General features: G+C 55.7%; 1 protein-coding gene across 3 annotated transcripts; it reads right to left on the bottom strand.

Annotated features, from left to right (window-relative positions):
• Positions 1-652: 652 nt before the first annotated feature.
• On the bottom strand, positions 653-14,308 carry CMKLR1 (chemerin chemokine-like receptor 1). 3 transcript variants are annotated; one of them, XM_075039600.1, is made up of 3 exons: positions 14,041-14,308; positions 5,864-5,990; positions 653-5,293 (listed from the first exon to the last, which is right to left on the bottom strand). In XM_075039600.1, the coding sequence occupies exons 1-3, from the start codon at positions 14,043-14,045 to the stop codon at positions 4,205-4,207; spliced, it is 1,221 nt and encodes a 406-aa protein (XP_074895701.1). In that variant the 5' UTR covers positions 14,046-14,308; the 3' UTR covers positions 653-4,204. The 3 variants fall into 3 exon arrangements, with proteins under 3 accessions (XP_074895701.1, XP_074895700.1, XP_074895702.1); XM_075039599.1 differs by lacking the exon at positions 14,041-14,308 and adding an exon at positions 13,135-13,256; XM_075039601.1 differs by lacking the exon at positions 14,041-14,308 and adding an exon at positions 10,368-10,624.
• Between the last annotated feature and the right edge of the window lie 6,696 nt (positions 14,309-21,004).

Here is a 21,004-nt window from a genome sequence, read left to right as displayed (position 1 = left end):
TTGCAGAAAGGGAAAGAAAAATCTGGATAAGAGGCTCGTGCGCACTGAGCGGTTCTGCTGCTGAGGTTTTACGATGAATATTTCTGCCCTGTTTCTGTTTTGTATATATGCATTTTTAATGCCCTCTGTTTGATCTGTTTACTGCCTGCTTCGATAGGCGACATGGGAACAGAAATCACCAATATTCCCTGAGGAGGCTCATTCAATGCCTGATGGGTTACAGGGTCCAGCAGGCAAAACTCGGAGGATTTTTCCCTTCTCTTCCCGATCCTCATCCCAGACCCTGCCAGGACGGGGGGAACCAGCAGAGGGAGGGGATGGAGCAGCAACACGCTGCTTGTCCAGGGGTGTCTGGATGGTAGGGTGCGGGGGGCAGAGCACTGGGAGCCAGCTGGGGTGCAGGAGCCAACCCCCTCCCCACTGCTCCATCCCCCCAAAACAGCCCCCGGGACAGCAGGGGGCTCGTGGGGTGCAGGAGGTGATGGGGGAACCAGCCTCCGCCAGGCGAGACGCAGACAGCTCCCACGCAGAGCTCCATCTCAGAGCTGGCATTAATAATTCCTCTTTCAAATCAGTATAACAGAGCGTTTGCCAGATCTTATCTGACAGAGAACACGGCGGGCTGACACGAACCTGGGGGAGAGGCTGGCAGCGGCTCGGTGCACAGATTAACAAAGCGGGCGACGGGGAGCCGACACAGGCCCCACTGCAGGGCTCATGCCGCATGCAGGCGCAGGGGAAACGATGCTCTTTCAGCTGCCTTTTTTTTTGCACAGATACTTTTTTTTTTTGTTTTCCCTTAAAGAGCCATTTGGCCTCTTCAGGGACAAATTAAAGGAGGAGACCCACAGAGAGCATCTTTGGAAGATCTCCCATATGAGAGGCTCGGAGCACCACGCTCCCATCCCAGTCACTGGCTCCTGGCCATACGGCCCCAGCCGCGCATCCCCATGCCCCTCCACTCCCGGCTGCTTTCCTGCAGTCCCAAATTCAATGCTGGGGATCAGGAATATACACTAGGAAGCAACTGCTTACTGAAAAGTCCTGGGATCCTTCCCGCTCCATGTGACGAGCTTGAGCATGTAGCGGGGGTATTTGTATGTAAAACAGGTTTTTTATTAAATAGGCAAAGAGCTACAAGGACAAACTCAAATATTAGGTTTCCCAAGCTGTCATTAAAATGATGATTTAACCCAAGGTTATGTACCAAGTCATCACTTTTTTTTTGGAAAGCTGTTTGCAGTAATAATAGATGGGCTTGCAAAATCCAGCCACGAAAATTAGTGAGGAGCATCCCCACTCCAGCATGGCCTGGGAGCATCACATCGCCGGACCGAGGGGCAACGGTATGGCGCTGGGTCCTGGGGGACACACAGGCTGCCCAGCTCCCCCGTCCCATGCATGTTGACCCACACTGTTCCCAAACCCGTCCTGGGGTCCTGTCCCAGCAGCACCAGCTGCTTCTCGCCCCACTTCTTCAGCTGCCCCAAACCCTGAGCCCAAAAAGCATCAGTGGCTGCTGGCTCCGGGGTGCACCCCATTCCCCCTGTCCCCCAAACAGATTCTGGGCTCCTGCTCTGCCTCTGCTAGTTCTGCGTCCCCCTCACCTCCCTGAGCAGCTGTCTCTGTCTGTCTGCCCTGTCTGTCCCATCTGTCCTATCTGACTGCTAACAGGAACCCTGCGATCTTTCAGCAGGTAATTAAATACTGTGTAACGTGAGCAAGGGGAACCTCCTCCCACCACCAAAGCCTTCCTCCCCTGCAGCCTCCTTGGTCACAGCATCTTCCAAGGCTATGCACTGTGCACAGGTTTTGTGGGGAAAAAAACCATGTGGATGGTCCCCGCAGGCGGCTCAGCACCGGGAGCAGCCCCAGGTTCTGCCATGGCACACGGTGCAGCCCAGGGACAGGGCATTGCTCCCCGGGCAAGTAGCTGGTGCTGCTCAGCCTGCCGGTTCCCAGCCCCGAGGAGATGCAAAGACACCTGCAGCTGGGTGCTGAGTGCCTGGGACCCTGTGTTATTTAGAGCAGCACCCAACAGGTGGCAGTCACCAATCTGCCATTAATTTCCCTTATAATCCCCATCTCCCTGCTGTGTTCCCCTTCTGGGTTCAGGCTGGACACCCTTTATTTTCAGGATAAATCCCCCACCCCTCTGCACCCCCCTTTTAGCAGACGGGTTCTGCAGCATCTCCTGCAATCCTAGCAAGGATGGGCACCTCTCTCGCCCGGTGTAGGGGACAAGTATGCCCCAACACACACCATTCGGCAGCACCAAAACTGCAGCCAAACGCACCAGATCCATCAGCATCCCTATCCCAGGGGAGATGCAGGCAGTGCCAGGGGCTGGCAGCGCTGGGCAGGGATGCTGCAGGCAGTACCTCGTCCTTCTGCGCCCATGTAATGGGAGACGAGCACGCCGACAGCTCCATGGGGTGCAGGTGCTCCCCTCTCTCCCCATCATGCCACACTAATGAGGTTATGCAGATCAAGGTAGATCAGCCAGGCAGTGTGGGGGGCAGAGGGGATGCCTGATAATCTGTCTGAAATCCAGCTCCCACCATAGCGTCCGCTATTATCCGCAGCATTCCCGCAGCTCAGGGCTGCAGCTCAATTACTGGGGCTTTGTGATTTGGTTTATATCTGTGTCTGGCATGATCTGCTGCTGACGGGAGCCTGTAAATAGCTCTGTGCCTTTTCCTGGGAGCTGCCTCTGCACTTTTTTTTCCATTTTTTGTCTTTTTAAAAAAAGCCATAAATAAATATCTCAGCCTTTGCGGGCACCTGTGAGCAGACTCTCAATTGCCAGTGTGCCGGCTCCTGTACAAAACTGCCCTGGGCATCGCATGGGCTGGGACCCCCAGGGACCCTCTGAAATGTCCCTGGTGCCAGTCGGGACTGCCTGAACCCAGCTCCAGGGATCAGCTCTGCTCCGGCTCCCGGCGCAGGTGGAGGACTCGGTTGTTCCTTGCTTTCCTGGGAGTGAGAGGCTATGGGTGACACGGAGAAACCAACACATAAATAAGCGTGACACCGGTGTCATAGTCAAGAAGCCCAAACAGTGAAGGAACTCCCAAATTAACTGTGCATGAAATTGGATAGAGACGGTGGCTTGGCTCATCCTTCACTGCAGAGATTTGTGTGCGTTGGCAGAGTCTCCCACCGGCAATGGGCTTGCTGCCTGGTAGGGAAGAGACAAAATCTTCCCATAGGACCGACTGATCACACCAGGGAGCAGCCATTAATGGAGCCAGTCCTCGGGTCCACCTGGATCCAGGAGGGGACAGCAGGTCCTCCCCCAGCACTGCAGTGCCCAGCCCATGGACCTGGTCCCCGGTGCCACCCAGGCACTTTGCAAGGAGCTGCTGGGACTCAGGGCCCCAAGCATCAAATCACTCTGCAAAATGTACCACATGAAACGTGCCCATCAAAGTGGGGTTTGGTCAAAAGACACTTCAAATGAATCTTTCCCTCTTTTTTCTCCCAGTTTTCCATGTGGGTGACCCCATGCACGAGCCCAATCCCTACCCTAGCAGGTGGCCCTGGGTCTGGATCACTTAGAAGACATGCGAGACTTCCAGCTTCATTGAGGTTGAGATATTCAAACCCCTCTTATGAAGAGAATTCCCAGGGCCTCTCTGGGTACAAAGTGCTCACAACAGTTAAAAACATATTGTGCTAGTACCAATATACTTTAGGACTTTAACATGAGTAGCTATATGCATACATAGGACATAGGAAGAGCGTCACCAGTTTTGTCATAGCAGGTATCATCCATGGCGCGTGCCCACTCAGCCACCCATCTTGGGAGCCTGGCAGCAGAGGTGCCTTCCCAGACACATCCTCCACCCAATCTCCCCATAACGATGTCTCTGGAAATGGCAGGAATGGCCTTGTCAGGCCAGGCAATGCATAGATTAGACAGGAATGCCCTGAAATATTTTCTTAAATAGTTCAATGCAATCATCTTTGCAACCACAAAGAAAGATTAAGGGCAGTTGTATCTTCTCCACGTGCACAGAGCAGTGTTCTCCAACACCTGCCAGCCCCCAGGCAGCAAGACAAGTCAAAGAATACGCTATAGGACAGCGTTGGACTATGCTCGTCCCACACCAGGGGCCACTGCAAGGGTGGTCACCATCATAGCAATGCGCATGGGCAACACCGGAGGACTATAGCCCTCCTGCAGGCATCCAGGTTGAGTTTAGAGGACTGTCATCTCCTTCTCGGTCATTGAAGACATCTTGGAGAAGCTCCTGTGAACGATGCTGGAGTGGCCTGTCTCCTCACTGAGGGCATTCACCAGTCTGGAAAGGATGGTGACCTTAAACTTCTTAAAGTCCTGGCCCATGAAGACATAGAGGACGGGGTTCATGCAGCTGTTGGAGGCAGCAAGCGCCGTCGTTATGGGGATGCTGATCTCAAACACGGAGCGCGGGATCATGTCGGGCTCTGTTTCTAGGAGGTTCAGCAGGTGGTAGGGACTCCAGCAAAGGAAGAAGGTAACTATAATGGTGATGATGATCTTGAAAGGCTTTTTGGACTTGGCAAGGCGGTTTCGACGCAAGTTGAAGACAATGGCGATGTAGCAGAAAGTGATGATGGTTATGGGAAGGATGTATCCGGCGAGGAACCTGGTGATGTTCACCGTTCGGTGCCTCATTAGTGCCAGGGCTTGGTAAGACTTATTCCTGGAGAGGGAGAAGTTGCTAAAACAAATCACGGAGTTGCGGGCTTGTGCTGTGTCTCGGAAGACAAGAGACGGGCAGCTCATAATGATGCCAACGGTCCAGATAATGAAGCAAACTAAATATGCTAGGTTGGTCGACCGATGGTTTTGAGACCAGACAGGAAAAACCACTGACACATAGCGATCGAAGCTGATGGTGGTGAGCAGAAGGACACTGGTGTACATGTTGAGGATGAGGAGGAAGGAGTTCAACTTGCACATGACTGTCCCAAAGATCCAGTTGTACCGCATAGCCGTGTAAGCAATGTTTATGGGCAGGAAGATGTTGAAGAGGAAGTCGGCGACAGCCAGGTTGAGGAACCAGATGGCATTGACTGACTTCTTCATCTTCAGAGTTATGATTGCGATGACAAGGCCATTCCCCAGGATGCCCAACACACAGGACACGCTGTAGATGATGACAGAGAGGATCCTCGCAATGTCTTTCGGTTCGTAGGACGGGTCTGTCCACACGCTGCTGGTCTCCTCATAGGTGTAATCTGGGTAGTCGCTGTAGTTATCAACATCATCCAAGTAGTTGGACAAATTGGAAAGCGCCATTGTCTGTAAACAAACTACAGCCTGGTTAGTCCCGGGCTCTTTGGCCAGTGATGTTTCTCTGTGTGCTTCTGCTGAGCAAACACATGGTGTTAATCACAGCGAGCACAGCCTGCCGGAGGGATGCCAGCCCTGCAACGTGCATGGGCACGAGGGGCCATGGAGAGAGGCGACGGAGCACACAGGTACGGGGGATCCCATGGGGACCCCGCCTCTGGCCCCGGGGGAAGATGCTCCTGTGGTTCCTCCCTGGATTTTCACCCCCCGACCAAGAGAGATCAGCTCCCTGAGCCACAGGATGTGATTCAGTCCCTCGTCTCCACCAGGATGTGGCTGTAGCCTCATCCTGCAAAAAATGTGTTTTACACGCCTACTTCCAGGGGAAAAACTAGGATGATGCTTATTAACAGCTCATTAACAGCTTTGAGACCTTCCAATCTGCAAAATATTATGGCTCTTCTCTTTTTTATTCCTGAGCACCCAGCAAATTGGACTAAAAATCCAGCAAGCAGCTTACCACGTACCCCACCGATGCCAGGCACCTGGCCTGGTGAAAGCGGCATTACACCGTCTCACCTCTCGTCTCCGGTGCGGCGGCCGTGCTCCCGGCGCAGCTGGATGCCCGGCGGGATGGGGGGAGAGGCGGTGGTTCAGTGTCCCACAGCACAAAGGCAGCTCCCTCCACGCAGGTCTAGGGACGGAGCTATAATATTAAAGCTGAGATCAGACAAAGGCCTTTCGCCCTCGGATGTGGGGTTAAGGGAGGAAACAGAGACTCAGCCGCTGCCATGATTTAACCCTGTGCAGCCTCCCTGGCAGGCTGGTGCTGCCTCACGCCTTGAGGGGGCTGTGTTGGCCTGGGGACCCCCCCGCCACAAATCTGGTGAAGTTGGGGTCCTGTCATGATCCCAGCAGTTTTTGGGATAACCCAGTCCAGAAATCCTGTAATGTACACTCGGTACAAGCACCTGCCGCGAGCCAGCATCAGTAGGTAGATGCAAAGAACCCTTACAATCAAACCCACAGCAATGTTATTATAAACAGTTAAAGCCATAAATATGCGTGAGGTGCCTGGACTCTCATACAGTTATTTCTCTGATTAAATCAGTGCCCTGCGTGTTTTAAAATGTTAATTGTGATAACTAACAGCGTCATTTCCCATAATCAGAAGTCGGTCTCCACCAGCCACTTAAAGCCCTGTGTTAAATGGGTTCAACCACTGCCCATGAACAGTCACAGTGGGTTAAAGCCAAGAGCCACCCAAGCCAATTAGCAAAGCGTGAGCACGCCGGAGTGAGCCGTGGCAAGAGGAGCAAGATCTACGTGAACCCCGGCATGGGACATTGCACCCAACCTTGTCCCTGCGGGAAGGATGTGGTTCTGCCCATCCAGGCTGGACTCTCCTGTCTTCAGGCATTTCAGCTCCAAGGTCCCCCTGCTTTGAAATCCCCATGGTGTTTGTGTTGTAACCTATTGTTTCTCCCTGGGCTTTTCCTCTGGTTCCTTCCTGCAATTGCTGCTGCTCCCATTGCTGCAAAGTCCCCAGCTGGGGGCTTAAATCACAGCCCCATCGCCTTCCCCCTTGCCGAGCCTCAGGAGACAATAAGCAGCCAGAATAAATAAGGTTTTAGAGCAAAGCTTGTGAATTAGTTTGAGCTGGAAGGAGGCCTTGCCCCTGCAAAACCTTGATCGTCAAAAGCATGAATTAAAGTTGATGATCCGGTGGCAGTAACAGTATCAGCAGAACTGGCTCTTATAGCGCTGACTGTTAATGTTCCTGGGTAATGAGCCATCCTGACCGCTGCCTTTACAGACCAGCAGTTTTCATGTCATCACCTTTCCAAAGGCAAAGCGGCAGAAAGGTGGAGGAGCCCAGAGCCCCGTGTCCATCCCACCCTACCCCACTGCATCCCATCCCACCACATCCCATCCTATCCCACTCCACTACCCTTGGCCAGAGAGCTCCAAAGCTCCTGGAACTTGCTCTGCCACTGAGGAGAAACCCCCCAAGAAATGCCACCCACCTGCCATTTCCACCCTGGTGTCACCCATGGGGTGAGTGAGGGACCCCCAGGGATGGACCACTACCCCTCATCACCACGAGGTCAGCCAGACCCCAGGTTCATTACAGCACCCGGGGTGGGCAGGAGGGATTCCTGCAGCTTTACAGGCTCCTTTCCAATTGTGCCCACTTCTATATTTTTAATGTAAAATCTCCTCTTTATTATTATTTTTTAATCACTGAGCCCAGTGAGTGCAATGACATTCAGCTTGACATTTCAAAGCTGTATTTAATGGATTATTTATTTGAATTGTGCGTTTATTTTGCTATTCATCCTCCCTTCACTTTCTTATTTTTTTTTATTTTAACATTTGCCCTTCTCAAGACAGACAGACAAGGCAGGTGATGTAAAAGAACCCCCCCAGACCTCTGCCAGGTTGGGCAGCGGGGTGGCCCCGGTCCTCGCTTGGGATGAGGGGGTGAGGATGGCTGGAGAGCAACGGGAGCAGCAGCGTTCTATTTCCCCATGGGGTTTGGCAGATGATGGGTTTGTTTCCAGGGCTCATGCAGAGCTATCACAAACCCCAAGGCAGCAGACAGGCAGCTGCTGAACCTGCCATGAACCTCCCAGGATGGCTCTGGGCACCAGGCATGAGATGGGCACCAGGAGCTGGAGCCCAGATCCACTGGAAAATCATCCAGCAAATTCCCACCTGCATCCCCAAAACCCTCTCAGAAATGGAGTCTCTGAGGGGTGGCTGTGTGAAACCTCCTCATTTCTCACTGCAAAAACCCCCAAAGTTTGGGGGGGGGGGGGGAGGAAGCCACATAATAATCATAAGCGTGTTTCAATGTTCCTCTCTGGGTTGAAAATACCCGGCTCGAGCCAAAACCACTTTGCTCTCCATTCGGTCTATTCATCTCTGTCCTCCTACCTCAACAAAAATGAGCACAGGATCTACCCAAAATAACCTTTTAGTCCAGCCAGCCACCGACAGCCCCATCATTCCCGCAGCTGTATTTGTCTTGGTACCCAGAGAAGGCTGAGTCCTGCCCGTGGGCGCCGGGGTGGGATTCCCAACGGGTGGCTCGCACATCGGCAGCATCCCAGTGCGCACCGGGGGAGGATGAGGTCAGGGATGTTGTTCTTGGGAAGGCAACAGGAAACGGAGAGAACAGCAGAAAATGTTCAAATCAAGCTTTTCTGGGCGAAAGCTCTTCCGTGGCCAGCCCAGACAGGCGGGGGATGGATGTGACCGGGGCTGTGGGGAAATGGGGGGACCTTGGCCGGATCTGCATGCCAGGGATGCAGCCATGCCCAAGGAGGGCAGGGGATGCTCAGCCCCCCCAGCAGCGGGTACTGCCCAGGCACGGGTGCTGCCCAAGCTCTCAGCTGCCTGTACCAGGCATTTATAGAGACAGGCAGGCTGCCAGCACTGCCTTCTGCCTCCCCCTGATGCCTGCGGGCAATGCTTTTACTGGAGGTACTGATACAGGTGGTGGGGGGGGGGGAATCAAATAAAATCAAATAAAATAAGCAGACCAGCTTTTAAGCACACAAGATCCTGCCTGAGCTGTCAAAGTGCATTGTGCTTTTACCCACATGATGCTATGAAACCGGGCTGGGACCAGCGTGTGCCTCTGCAGGGGTCCCCACAAGCACTCCCCCAGCACTGGGGAAACTGGGGGTGCCCTTGGGTTAGCGCTTGTCCCCCCACAGCTGGGTGCTAAGGGTGCAAGGGACACCCAGGGGCAGGACAGAGAAACTCCCCTGGGAAGCAGGCGGATGACCAGGGTGGTCTCTGCTCACCACTGCCAGCCCCTGTGCTCTGTGCCCCTGCCTGCACCGCTGCCTGTACTGCTGCCTGCACAGCTGCTGCCGCCCCCAGGCAGCTGCTCTTCCTTTTTCGCATTTGAGCATTTCCCCTCCTTCCCAGCAGTGGTTTCTGAGGTCCCATGTGCACCCCAAACTCAAACCCGCTTCCTCCGGCATGCGTGGGAGGAAGGCAGCCAGGCTGCCCACGCGGTGCAGGCAGCCCCGGCACAGCCCTGCTCTGTGAGAGAGGGCAATTGCAGGCAGATGTTTTGGGGAAAACACATGGTTGCTCATCTGAAGAGCTTTGAGAAGGGCACGGGGCGAAGCAGCATCTCGATGTCCCCCTTGACCCGCTGGCACCGGTCCCCTCTGAGCCCTGTCGCAGCCCTGGATTTCCCCCCCGCCCCATGGCAGACGCTGGTCCTAGTCCCGTGGGTGCTTATTGCTCTGGTTGGGCTCGAGTGCCACCCTGCAGGCTGGATCCTGAGCACAGCCAGCTCCCATTGCTGTCAGTGGGAACATGCCCTAGGGAATATGGATGCATGCCCCATCCTAAGCTGGCACCTGAGGCCACCCCATCCATCCCTCTGGCACCCACATTTTTCCAGCCTGGGGTTACATGGGAGGGACGTCCCTGCTGGGATGCAGTGTCCAGTCCCACATGGGGGATTGCCAGTACTTGGGGGGGCGGGGTAAGAAAAAAAAAGGCATGGGAAAGCAGCTCTGGGTACCAATTCCCCCTTACTTTAGCCAGCAATTGCCATGGCAACAGCTGCTGCAGGGAGAAATGCTGCACAGCATCCTGGTCCCCACAAGGATGCCCGGGGATGGAGCCTCAGGGTAAATTGGCCACCAACCACATGCCCATCAAAAGGGAGCTTAGACCACGACACAGCAAAACCCCGAGCCCTGGCCTGCCCAAAAGCTGCTCCTTGGCCGAGGTCCCAGCCCTGCTACCTGTCCCTAAACCTTCTGTCCAGCTCCAGCTGGCTGAGAAGGGGACTGGGAAGGGGACAGGGATGCGGGATGCCACAGGAGAGGCAGCAGCATGCTGGACATCCACAACAGCCTGCCGCCGAGCACACGGGCTCCTGCCAGCGAGGATTCAGGCTGGCAGCTCCCCCGACACTCCTCCAAGTCACCAGCAGCAGCAGACCCCCAAGGCAAAGGGAGGGGGCAAAGCCAGTCCCCACAGGGGAAACTGAGGCACCGAGCTCTGCCCCAAGGCTGGCTGCAGGACGGACAGGAAGCCTGAGCCTTACCTGCCTCCATGGCACTGGGACGCATCCCTGCTTCACTGCCGCAGACCCTCCTCGCTCCATCGGGACCCCCACGCCTGGCAGCCTTCGGCACCCCTGGCTGCTCCCCACATAGCAGTTAAGGCTTTGTCCCCCGCCCATGTGAATGGGAAAAAAAAGGAATAGCTGGGAAAGGCAGCCTTAAAAAAGCTGGCTGTGCCCAGGGTGGGACAGAATAACAGCATGAGTCAGTGTTTATCTGGGCAGAGCCGGCCAGGCTGCGCAGGACAGGACGGGTTGGGATGGGATGGGTCTCCATGAGCTGCCCCCAGCCACGGTGTGGGGTCACCCGATGGTGAGCGTGCCCCAATCCAGCCAGAAACTGGTGCTTAACCTCAAAATGCAGGTCATGCGAGGTTCTTCCCAGGGTGAAACTCCAGCAGGAGCCAGGCAAAGGAACCTGTCCTTCCTTGGCACAAAGTGCCCGGGTTGCCCAGAACCACTCCGTTAGTAAGAGCCCAGCCCTTTGCTCCCCATCCTTTCTGTTCTTGTGAAGGGTTGAGTATTAAAGGGGAAAATCTTGGGCGTTTGTACCTACACAGGCAAAGATTTTCTTTAAAAAGGGCAGTTTGTGTTTCTGTGCTGCTTAAGATGACTCGAGCTGCTTCCAAGATAATAAGAGTTCTTTCATCTCCTCTTCTCTCTCTTTTTTTTTTTTATATATAGTTTGCTATTAATCCTAGGGTATCCTGGCACTTTGCAGGCAATAAAAAGGCCAATAAAACTCCCTTTTTGCGAGCATCCTCCCTGCTGCATCGCACCAGCCCAGGCGGGTAGGGTAGGGCATGAAACGCAGCGATCCCAGGGGATTTTCAAGCCATTTAGGGCTCCAGGACCTGCCTCAGCCCAGTGAGGATGTCCCTAACTATGGCCTGGGCTTTACCACAGCAGCTCGGGGACAAAGCCAGCACACATCTTGGGGACACTGTGTAGAGGCAAAAGGCAGCAGCTCACATACCACCTGCGGGGCTGCTCTGGCTACTCTCAACCGCTCAGGATTTTGAGGGTACGAAGAGGAAGGAAACCAAGAAAAAGGAAATAGGTCTGTCCCTTCTGCTGCTGGAGGGACGGATGTGACCGTGCCAGGGATGGGGGACGGCTGGGTCCGGCAGAGCTCAACCCCCACCAAGTGAGAAAGTCACCCCGGATCCGCAAGAGCATCCTCCAGCCTCCGGCTTGCAGCTGCGTGCCGTGCTCCCAGCTGCATGCTGATCAGTACAGCAAAGAAAAGCCCCCTGTTCTCCCTGTCCCCACCGAGGTGACACTGCCACGCTATAAGGACATTCCCCCTTCCCACCCCCCCAAATTCACACCCAGTTCCTCTCCTTTCCCTGCAGCTTTCCCACATTGCAAGGCCACTGCGGGGGCTCCCATCACCGCAGGCTGCAAACCCCACCTCCAAAAGAGCTGGGGAATTTATGGAAAATTAGAAAAAATAGGGGTTTGGGCATAGGATGGCAGGCGGCAGTGACCTCTGGGGTCCCAACGCACAGCACGTGTTGGGACCCCAGAGGTCACCACCCCCCGCCATCCTACGCCGTGCCAAAACCCAAACCTACTTTATAATAACAGGGGAGCAAAAAAACCTCAACCGGTTGCAAATCCCTTGAGCAAAGCAATGATTTCCAGCCAGCTGCAGCCAAATCCTCCCTCCCAAATATATATAAAAATAAACTCATATGTATATAAACCCAGAGGTATTTACCTGAGCTTGATAAATCCCCAGGGGTTTTGAGCACACGGAGGCTGGATTACACATCTCTGCTTCTTCTATAACCTCCTTAGGGCTGGCATGCAAATGACCCTGGGGTTACGTCGTTTTGGCATCTGAGCAGAGGATGCCGTGGATATTGCTGAGCTTTCTCCCCCCAAGAAGGACGCCCACGTATTGCCGATGGAAGGACGAGAAAAAAAAACAAAACTGCAGCCGGTGGCATAAACCAGCTGCCGGGCTCGGCGCGGGGACGGGCAGTGCCTGGGAAGGGGGAAGCGATCTCGGCAGCAGGATGTGGGGGACTTTGGGTAGAGGCGCTTTCTTGCACGGTTCAGCTGGATACGGAGAGGGAACGGGGCAGCTGGCTGCCCTCGGTGCTGTGTCCTATCCGCCACGGCCCCTGAGCTGCCCGCGGCCGGCTCAGGAGTCCCACAGGACCCCTTGGGTAGGCTTTGGTCATCCCTCGCTGGTGCAAAAAAAAACCACGGTCTTGTAGCTCCTGGCGATGGGTGAGCATAGCCAAAGAGTCCCCTGTGATCTGGGATGGGGCACCTCCACCCCGGGCTGGACCCCCACGTCCCTGCCCCACCACCTGGGATGCTCCTGGCCTCGCACACGCAGGAGAATGGTAACCCAAAGCTGTCCCTGGGGTACGTGGCAGAAGGGAAGCGTGTCCCCCCCTTACCAAGCTGTCCCCTCCGGCACGCTCACCCAGTCCTGCCTGTTCCCAGCTGTTCGTTCAGCTGCGCCCCACATGCCGAGGTGGATTTGGATCTGGCAGCGAGTTCCCGGCGATGAATCGGCCCGTCCCGGTTTGCACCGGGACCCCAAGCAGAGGGGCAGCAGCCAAGTGCCAGCCTGGCTTCAGCCCTGTGCCTGCAAGTAGGTGGCAATTGCCCGCGGCATGCACGGTGCGTCCGGCGATCCAGCACGGGCTGAGCCTGGAAAGCCGCAAACCTCTGCCCCGAGCCAGGGAAGCCCATCCAGAGGGAGATACACACGAAAAAATACACTCACGTGCAGCGGCTGGACCAAAATCTGGCACTGCACACCTGTGCCAGGAGCATCACGTTCAATGGGAGCCAGCAGCGAGCTTGGGGCAGAGCCCTCACCTGCTCACCATCACCAATGTCGGTGTGTTTTCTGGCTCTCAAGCCGTGCACACGGAAGAATTTCCTCAGAGCTGGCGGAACCGCAACTGGAAAACTGCCACCCAGCTGTGACCCAGGGGACAGTGGGCGATGCCCAGTGAGGAGCGGTGCCTCTGGGGAGCTTGTACCCACCACCATGCCCTTGCAGGTGGGGACATTAACCCCTATCACATGTGGCCAAGCTCCCACAGGAGCTGAAAAAGAGGAATTGGAGCCCAGACCAGTGTCCGCCTTTGCACAACGCCATGTTGCAACATCGCCTGCAGCTGAATCAGGAGGAAGCTTGATGCACCCGGATCAGCAGGTCCAGCCCGGAGAAAGGAGAAGAGACACAAAACGTCCAGACATCTGCATTGAGCGGGGGTGTGCCAACCCAGGCGGCTCGTGACCAACACGCTAGTGTCCCGCTTCCAGGGGCTTGCGGGACCCCTGGGATGGGGCAGCAGCTCCACAGGGTGCTGGGTGCCAGCAGCGCCGCATAGTATGCCATGCTTGTGGCATTTGTGGCATGCGGCAGGTCCCCAGTGGGATGCAAACCCTTTGCACCCCAATGTGCCCAGGCAAAGCAGTCCCCTCACAGCAGCGGTAAATGCAGTTCACTCCCCAAAGCAATAAACACCATGAGAAACATGGTCCTGGCTGGAGCGCATTGCATGGGCTGGCTCTACCCCATTACTCTGCTGGCAGGACCCATCCTGCCCTTTCCCACAGTAACGCACCCCAGTGCCCCCAGTATCCCTCTCTCGAGCCTTCCAGTGACCTTTCCAAATACCTCATGCAGTGCCACGCTCTCCCACTGCTCCGTGCCGGGAAGGACGATGTCGGGGTACCAGGGCCCGATGAGGAAGAGGAGCTGCTCAGCCCAACCCCAATGCCAAAGGCTCACCGGACACGAGCAGGCTTTCATCCCCGTGCGGACCCCGGTGCAGCGGGGCCAGGCGCAGGCACAGTGCCGATCCCCGCTGGTTTTAAGGGCGAGAGGAGGGGGAAGGAGTCGCGGCAGCATCCATCGCCGGGGTTTCTTGGCAGCACGATGCTCCGCGAGCAACAGCTGGGAGAGGGTGTGACGCCGGGAGCTGGGAACGCTGGCCCAGATCCTGCCGCGACCCAGCACGAGGAAGCAACAAGCTGCTTCCCAAGGGCCCTCCTTTCCTGTCCCGTCCCCCCCCCAGCTGGGAGCACACCGCCCTAACGAGAGCTAACGAAGGCTCCGGAGTGATGCCGGCCCCGGCTGGGGAGCCCAAAGGGAGGCAGGTGGCTGCCAGCCACCCCACCGCACTGTCCCCACCCTGGGTCACCCGCTGTCCTCTACTGCTTCCCCCCCCCCCAAACCGCCCCCAACTCCTTCCAAGACGTTGAGTCACTTCCCTTCGTCAAATCTGGCTCCCAAATGCCGTCGCTGCTGCTCAGGGGCTGGTTTCCCCGGTGGCTTTCATTACCATCAGGATGCAGCAGCTGCTTCCAGGCAGCACCCCCAGCCCCATTAACACATGCAAAAAAAAGTCTTTTTGGGGGGTGCTGGCGGGGTTGTGAGAGGCACTGGATTCCCCCAGGCAGGAGGGACGGGCAAGGCTGGACACAGGGGTGGGGTTTGGGGGGAGCCTGGCTCCCCAGCCCCAAATGGGGAGGAGACCGGGAGGTTTTCCAAGGCAGCCCCCAGTATGGGAGCGCTGACCCCCCATCCATGCAGAGCAGGAGGTTCGGATAACCCCACGCTTGATGTGGCACCAAGAAAATCCCTTTCTTCCCCGCATAGCTCCCGTGTTCCTCAGCCCCAGCCACCCCAGGGCCACCGTTTAACCCAGCCGGGATAAGAACCAGCACAGCGTTTGGGTCCCTGCGGTTTCGGTGCCAAGGCATTGCCTCGGAAGCACAAGGAGGTTTGCGGGCGATGCCCCCGTTTTACCCTCCTCCTGCCAGCAGGATGCAGCCCGGCGAAGGAGCAGGATTTGCCCCATCGGGACACACCAGCGCTGGCTCAAGCGGCACCAGCTCTCCCTGGGTTTGCCACCAGCCAGTTCACCCATCTCTGTAGCAGAAAGGGTGTTCATACATGAAGGGTAATTAATTAGGGTTAATTAATTATTCTTGGCTGTAAAGACAGCCCTCAAAGCATCCTGCAGACCAAGCCAGCAAGGGGGGGAAAATAACCACAAACTAATGTTATGTCCTTCAGTATGCCTGGAGTCAAACAGTGTGACTGCAGGCCAGCTCCTGGATGAGGCCTGAAAAGATGCACGGTCCAGGCAGCGCCGGGCGGCATGCAGCCCGTGCATGGGACAGGCAGCGTGGTGGGAGCCAGGGGCTCCCAAAAACCACCACAGGTGGGGCTGAGGATGTTTGGCCACAGATGCTCCTGCATGTGGCCTTGCCAAGGGCTGACCTCAGGGCACAGCGCCGCAGGGATGCTGTGCTGCAATGACAGACAGCCTGGCAGCACCGAGGGGTCCCTTAGAGCTGAAGTTCCTCCAGCTTTGCTGACCCCACAGCACTGGGGAGGGAGCTGAGCCATGCGCCTGGGCAGGATCCGTCCATCCCCTTGCCACTGAGTCCTTTCCCAGGCACCTGCCATTTCCACTGGGCAAGGCAGGATGCAGAATCCTACTCGCACACACTTATTCCTGTGCTTAGCAAGACAGTGAAGTTAAAAACACGCTGACTTGGGATAAAACGTCATATCCCGAGTGTTTGTCCTGCGCTGCGGTTTGGGGTTTCCCTCCGAGGCGCTCAGCATCGCCTGCTCAGCAAACCACTGCAAACAGCAGTGGACAAACACCCCATTCCCAGCGATGGTGACTGTGCAGAAACACCATGGCACTGCAGGAACAGCCGTGGGGAACAGCTCGATGCACGGGCACAGGGCTGGCAGCTCCTATGGTGATGCTGAGCACCAAAGCCAGCGGAGTCTTTGGCATCCGTCACGTCCCTGGCAGGCACACCGAGTGCCACCCACACTGAGCAAAGCAATTATAGCTATAAATTCAGTGATATCAGGAAATGCTTGATTTAGGCTTATTATAACCCCGCAAACGCTTCCTTGCCGAGCCAGGGTGAAAGGACCAAGCCCAGCAGGTCTGACCCAGCCAGTGTGGGTGCTGGCCCTCCTCTCCTCTCCTGTGCGGGTGGTGGGAACCCGCCTGAGTCATCCCGAAGCAGATGTCACGCTTAATGTGGAAGAAATTGCATGAAGCTTTTCCCTCTCCAGGGGAGCTTTCTCCGTCATTCAGCAGCACTTTCTCTCGCCCTGGCCAAAGCCATAGAGAAAAACCACATGAAATGGCTGGAAAGGGAGCTGGGTTCAGCTGTGAGGACACAACACGGGGCTCCCACCACATTTCCGAGACCCAGACCCTGCCCCGTTTCAGGGCTGGGTTTATCCCCACAGATAACCGTTGTCCTGCCTTTCCCACGGGCGGGCTGTGGGGAGCTCACCCCTCCTGCTCTTGGCTTCACGACCCACTGCGGTAATGAGCTACGTATCCCATTACTGCCTTGCAATTCAAGTGGAAATGAAAACTCATTGCACAAATAAAAAGCCCACATACAGGATGTCAAATAGACTGCTCGCTTTCCCCATTTCACTGATTTGATACAATCACGGAAAAAACAGTCCCAACCTTGTGCAACTCGGGGCTTATAAATAGCAACGTGGCACGGGAACCCAGCAGGACTCCGCACAGCCATGTCTGTGCTGGGACAATGCGGCCGAAACCCACTGCAGTCCCACGGCTGTAAATGGTGCTGCTGGTTGTGGGAGGTACCGTGTGGCATTGCATCCCACCGCCGGGATGGGCAGGACAGGGCCAGCCCGGCCAGGACATCCCTGCACCGGTGGCAGGAGGTAAGGCTTGCCCACAGAGTTGCTGTTTCAGCCCCAAACCACCCACCCGGTACAGCTGCCCGCAGTACTCCTGGCACCTTCCACACCTCCATCTGACTCCAATTTTGCAGCATTTTTTCCCCAGGCTGTGCCTCCCTCTGCAGAGAGCCGTCAGGTACTCAAGCCATGCTCAGAAACACAAGTGGCACATGCAGGAAAGCAATGCACACCCATGGGGCTGGGGTGTGGCTCCAAAATTGCCCTTTGTTCCCCCACCCCGGCACCTGAAAAAAACACCCTTTGCAAAGCAGGGCTGATACAACAGGTTGCAAATGTTCCTGGTGCACAGCTCTGCTGCCAGCAGGACCCTGCCCCATTGACACCCCCGTGCATTGGCTGCCACCCACCCGCCTCCATCCCAAAACAGGCTGAGAAGGTGCCACGGGGGCAGGATGACAGCTCACCCCTGGAGAGAGTGGCTGAGCCAGGGGAGTGATGGATGCACCCACACTGGGCGATTTATGGGCGGTTTCTGATTTGTGCAGGAGCTGTCAAGGGCCACCAACAGCTCCAGGCGCAGGAATGAGGGATTGCTGAGCACTGGAACCTCATTTTGTTTTTAAACGCTAGCCCAGGACATCCTTTCCAGCATTATCAATTCACTTGTTTCTTGCCTTCGAGCCCCCTGGCAGGTGACAGACAGGATGTCACCCAGACAGGGATTTATGAGCAGAAGTAGCTCTTGGCATCAAATCCCACCTGAGGTCTTGGGGGGGTTCCCTTTGAGGCACAGGGGGCACTCGGATCTAGCAGCACTCTGGGATCTGTCTCTCCTCCCCAGGAATCACTCTCGGTCCCCAAGACAGCAAGGAAAGTTTGTGATGAGCAGATGCTCTTGCTCAGCAGGTACCACCAACCAGCCTCACACCTTTTCCATGGGAGACCCTGCCTCTGCCCAGACCCACATGGGAGTGGGTGAGAGCAAGTTTCCTACATCTTTCCACCGAAGAAAATTATTTGGAGCAGTAAAACCCAAGGGGGAATAACAATTCCCTTTGTAAAGGGAGAGTCGAGGACCAGCACCAGGCTCCAGCACACAGTGCTTCATCCCCCTGGGCTCGTTAGGGGCTCAGGACACTCAATAAGCTTCAGCGGGAATTAGGGGACATTGCAGTCGAGATGAAAAGCAGGAGATGAAACAACCTCAGCATGACAGGGCACCCTGCCCCGGGGTCCCTGCCTGCAGCCACAGGCAGAGCTTCCCCAACTCGGGTGCGGGTGACCCAGCCCCGCTCACACCCGCCGGCCTCCGACATCTGCCGAGGAAGCAATTAGTCTGGTAACGAGCACGTCACCGAAGCACGAGCCAAGCTCACCTCATCTGTCCCCGGGGACAGAGCTAAAGGCTTTGGTGTGTCCACACTGGGCATCCGCACAGCTTTAGTCTGCGTTTCTCTCTCCTGCAGCTTGATACGTTACAAAACCATGGGACTGGTTTGGGTTTTGCTTTTTCCCTGCCCTGTACATACCGTGGCTGCCCTGCAGGTAAGCAATGACGGGGCACAGGTTGGTGGCCCTGGCTGGCACATCCCTGGAGGCAGCGCAGGCTCTTGCCCCATTGCCTCCTGCAGAGCCCTGCTCGGGGCACATCTCCTCTGTGCCAGAGACACGCTTCATCTCTCACAGAATGAAATCTTCCTTTGGCAACCACCCCGACCTGCTTTTGGCCCGTCTCTGCGGGCACTGCTCTTCCAGCACTCGGAAACCACCCCCCACCCCAAACAGTGACATGCCCAATAGCCCTTTGGTGAAGAACTGGAAAAACAAACCGAGATCCTGGCTGGAGCTGATATTTGGGGACAGTCCCACTATTCCCAGGCTCAAACATGCAACAGGTTTCCCTGGGAGCCTCCCAGTACAGGGATCCCCCAGAAGTTCATACCTAGAGCTCATGGTCCAGGATGAGGAATCGCCAGCAGCATCTGCCCCAGCAAAGCTCCTTGGGTCACAGCCTTGAGGACGCTCAGGGTCCCCAGGCTCACAGCCCAGCTCTAGCTCAGGGACTTTGTGTAGAGCCAAAAGCTTCAACCCAGTTCCATTTCACCTTTGCTTTACGGGGGACATTCAGGGAGGGTCTCTCCTACCTGGTTTCCAATTCAGCATCTCCAATTTGCCTCCAGCCCCGCAACTTGGGGGGCAACCACGGTGGTCACAGCTCCCATCCCCAGCAAAGGCGGTGCGAGCCCCCACCACAGCATCCCTGCAGAGGGTTGTCCCGGGGGGGCAGCAGCTCTCCCCCCCCCCTCCCCAGCTGAGCACCAACCTCTGGACTAACTCCATCACAGGGCACAACCAGTGCTGGCAAGGTCATGCCCCCTTTTTATTGAGGTTGCAGGGTTAATTAGCACATGCTGGGGCTTTCCAGGGAGATGAATTCCTGAGGGTACAAGAGAGTGAATTACTCTCCAGGCTGCAGCTGAGCTGCCAGGGGATTTGCCTTCAACCAGCCCCACTTGGGGAGAAAAAAAACCTATTTAGCGCATCTTAAATTTCACACCTCAGCCCCTGGATTTTTAAGGCTGGTCTTACTGAAAAGACACAGGCCCTGGGGCGTATCCAAAAACCATCACCCCGGCCACCGGTTTCTTTGCCTTTCTCTGGGGAGGGCTGCTCTGATGTCTTGTACCAGGGTTGAGCTTGTGTTGCACGGATGAGGGACAGCCTTCCTCCCCCCTTGCTGGCACTGCCTCTGAGACCTCTCTTGGTCAATATGGAAGAAATTAAATCAAAAAAAGACTGATGAGTTGGTGGAGGAGGAAAGCAAGATGGAGAGGCACACGTGCACAGTGCTCATCTCTCTAAGATATCTGGCTAAAAAGCACCTGAGCACCGAGCAGTGCCAGTTCCCACCGGAGGATGCCAAGGAGGAGTCTGGGCAGACGCGTTTTATCCCCATGGCAAGGTATGCTGGATAAAGCCATGCCTGAGGATGGAGCAGCACAGGGAGAATTTGGGTTACACACATAGATGTTACACGCTATTGCTGAGCAGAGGCAACCACACAGACTAGGCAGCAGTGGCGGGTGGACCCACAGTCTGCTCCCAGGGAGGTGCCTCCATGCTGGCATCATCACAGCACGGCAACTTCATCGTCTCGGCACAGCACCTACATCGTCCTGGCACAGCATCTTCATCCACCCCAGGCTCCTGGAGCCACCCTGCAGCCCAAAACCATGCCAAGAGAGTGGGGCATTTCTGTTATCTCAGAGCAGCTGGAGAAATAAAATTCTTTTTATTTGTCTTCTCAAAGTTATTTTTATTTCTTGTCTCTGGACGGCATTTCCCCAGAGGCTTTCTAGTCCGCTTGCTGTAAATCCAGTGCCTCTCAGTGATGCTGAGACACCTCTGAGCTCTGAAATACTCTGCTCCCCCCCAAGGAGATGGTCCCACTGCTGGATGGCTTATTCGAGCCCATTTGTCATTTAAATTCTCTCTCATGCTTCTAATCTCTGGAAATTTAATGTCACGGCCATAAGCTGTAGTAAAGACACAGCTGATCCACCCTTAATAAATCCTGAGCTGCGGGAGATGCTTTAGGATAAACCTTCAGCCGCGGAGACTCGTGAGCTCCCAGGTCGGTGTGTGGATGGGCATCAGGGTAGGAGATCTCCATCATGCCCATCCGCAGGACAAAGTTTCAGGTTAAAAACATGAACATCTTAATGTGACACTTTTTTTAAAGAGGTTTTTTAATTCCCCTTCCGGGTTCCCTTTTCTTTTTTGCAGCACACCTGAAATTAAGAAACTCCGTGATTAAAACCCCTTGCCAGGGAACGGGTCTGGTTCTGGCTGGATTTCATTAATAAAGGGGAAAATGCTGTTATTTTCTTTCCCACCAAGGAAAGAGAGGTGGCAG

Source organism: Buteo buteo, chromosome 11 (genome assembly GCF_964188355.1).
Source record: "Buteo buteo chromosome 11, bButBut1.hap1.1, whole genome shotgun sequence".
NCBI lineage: Eukaryota > Metazoa > Chordata > Aves > Accipitriformes > Accipitridae > Buteo > Buteo buteo.
The sequence above is the reverse complement of the archived record's forward strand: the minus strand, read 5'-3'. Positions and strand labels throughout refer to the sequence as shown.

Coding starts and splice junctions, on each gene's coding strand:
- CMKLR1 (XM_075039599.1), bottom strand. CDS start 13,184: ATGCTCCTGGCACAGGTGTGCAGTGCCAGATTTTGGTCCAGCCGCTGC. Junction 5,991..13,134: donor TTTTGGTCCAGCCGCTGCAC/GTGAGTGTATTT, acceptor TTAATATTATAG/CTCCGTCCCTAGACCTGCGT. Junction 5,294..5,863: donor CGCCGCACCGGAGACGAGAG/GTGAGACGGTGT, acceptor GTTTGTTTACAG/ACAATGGCGCTTTCCAATTT.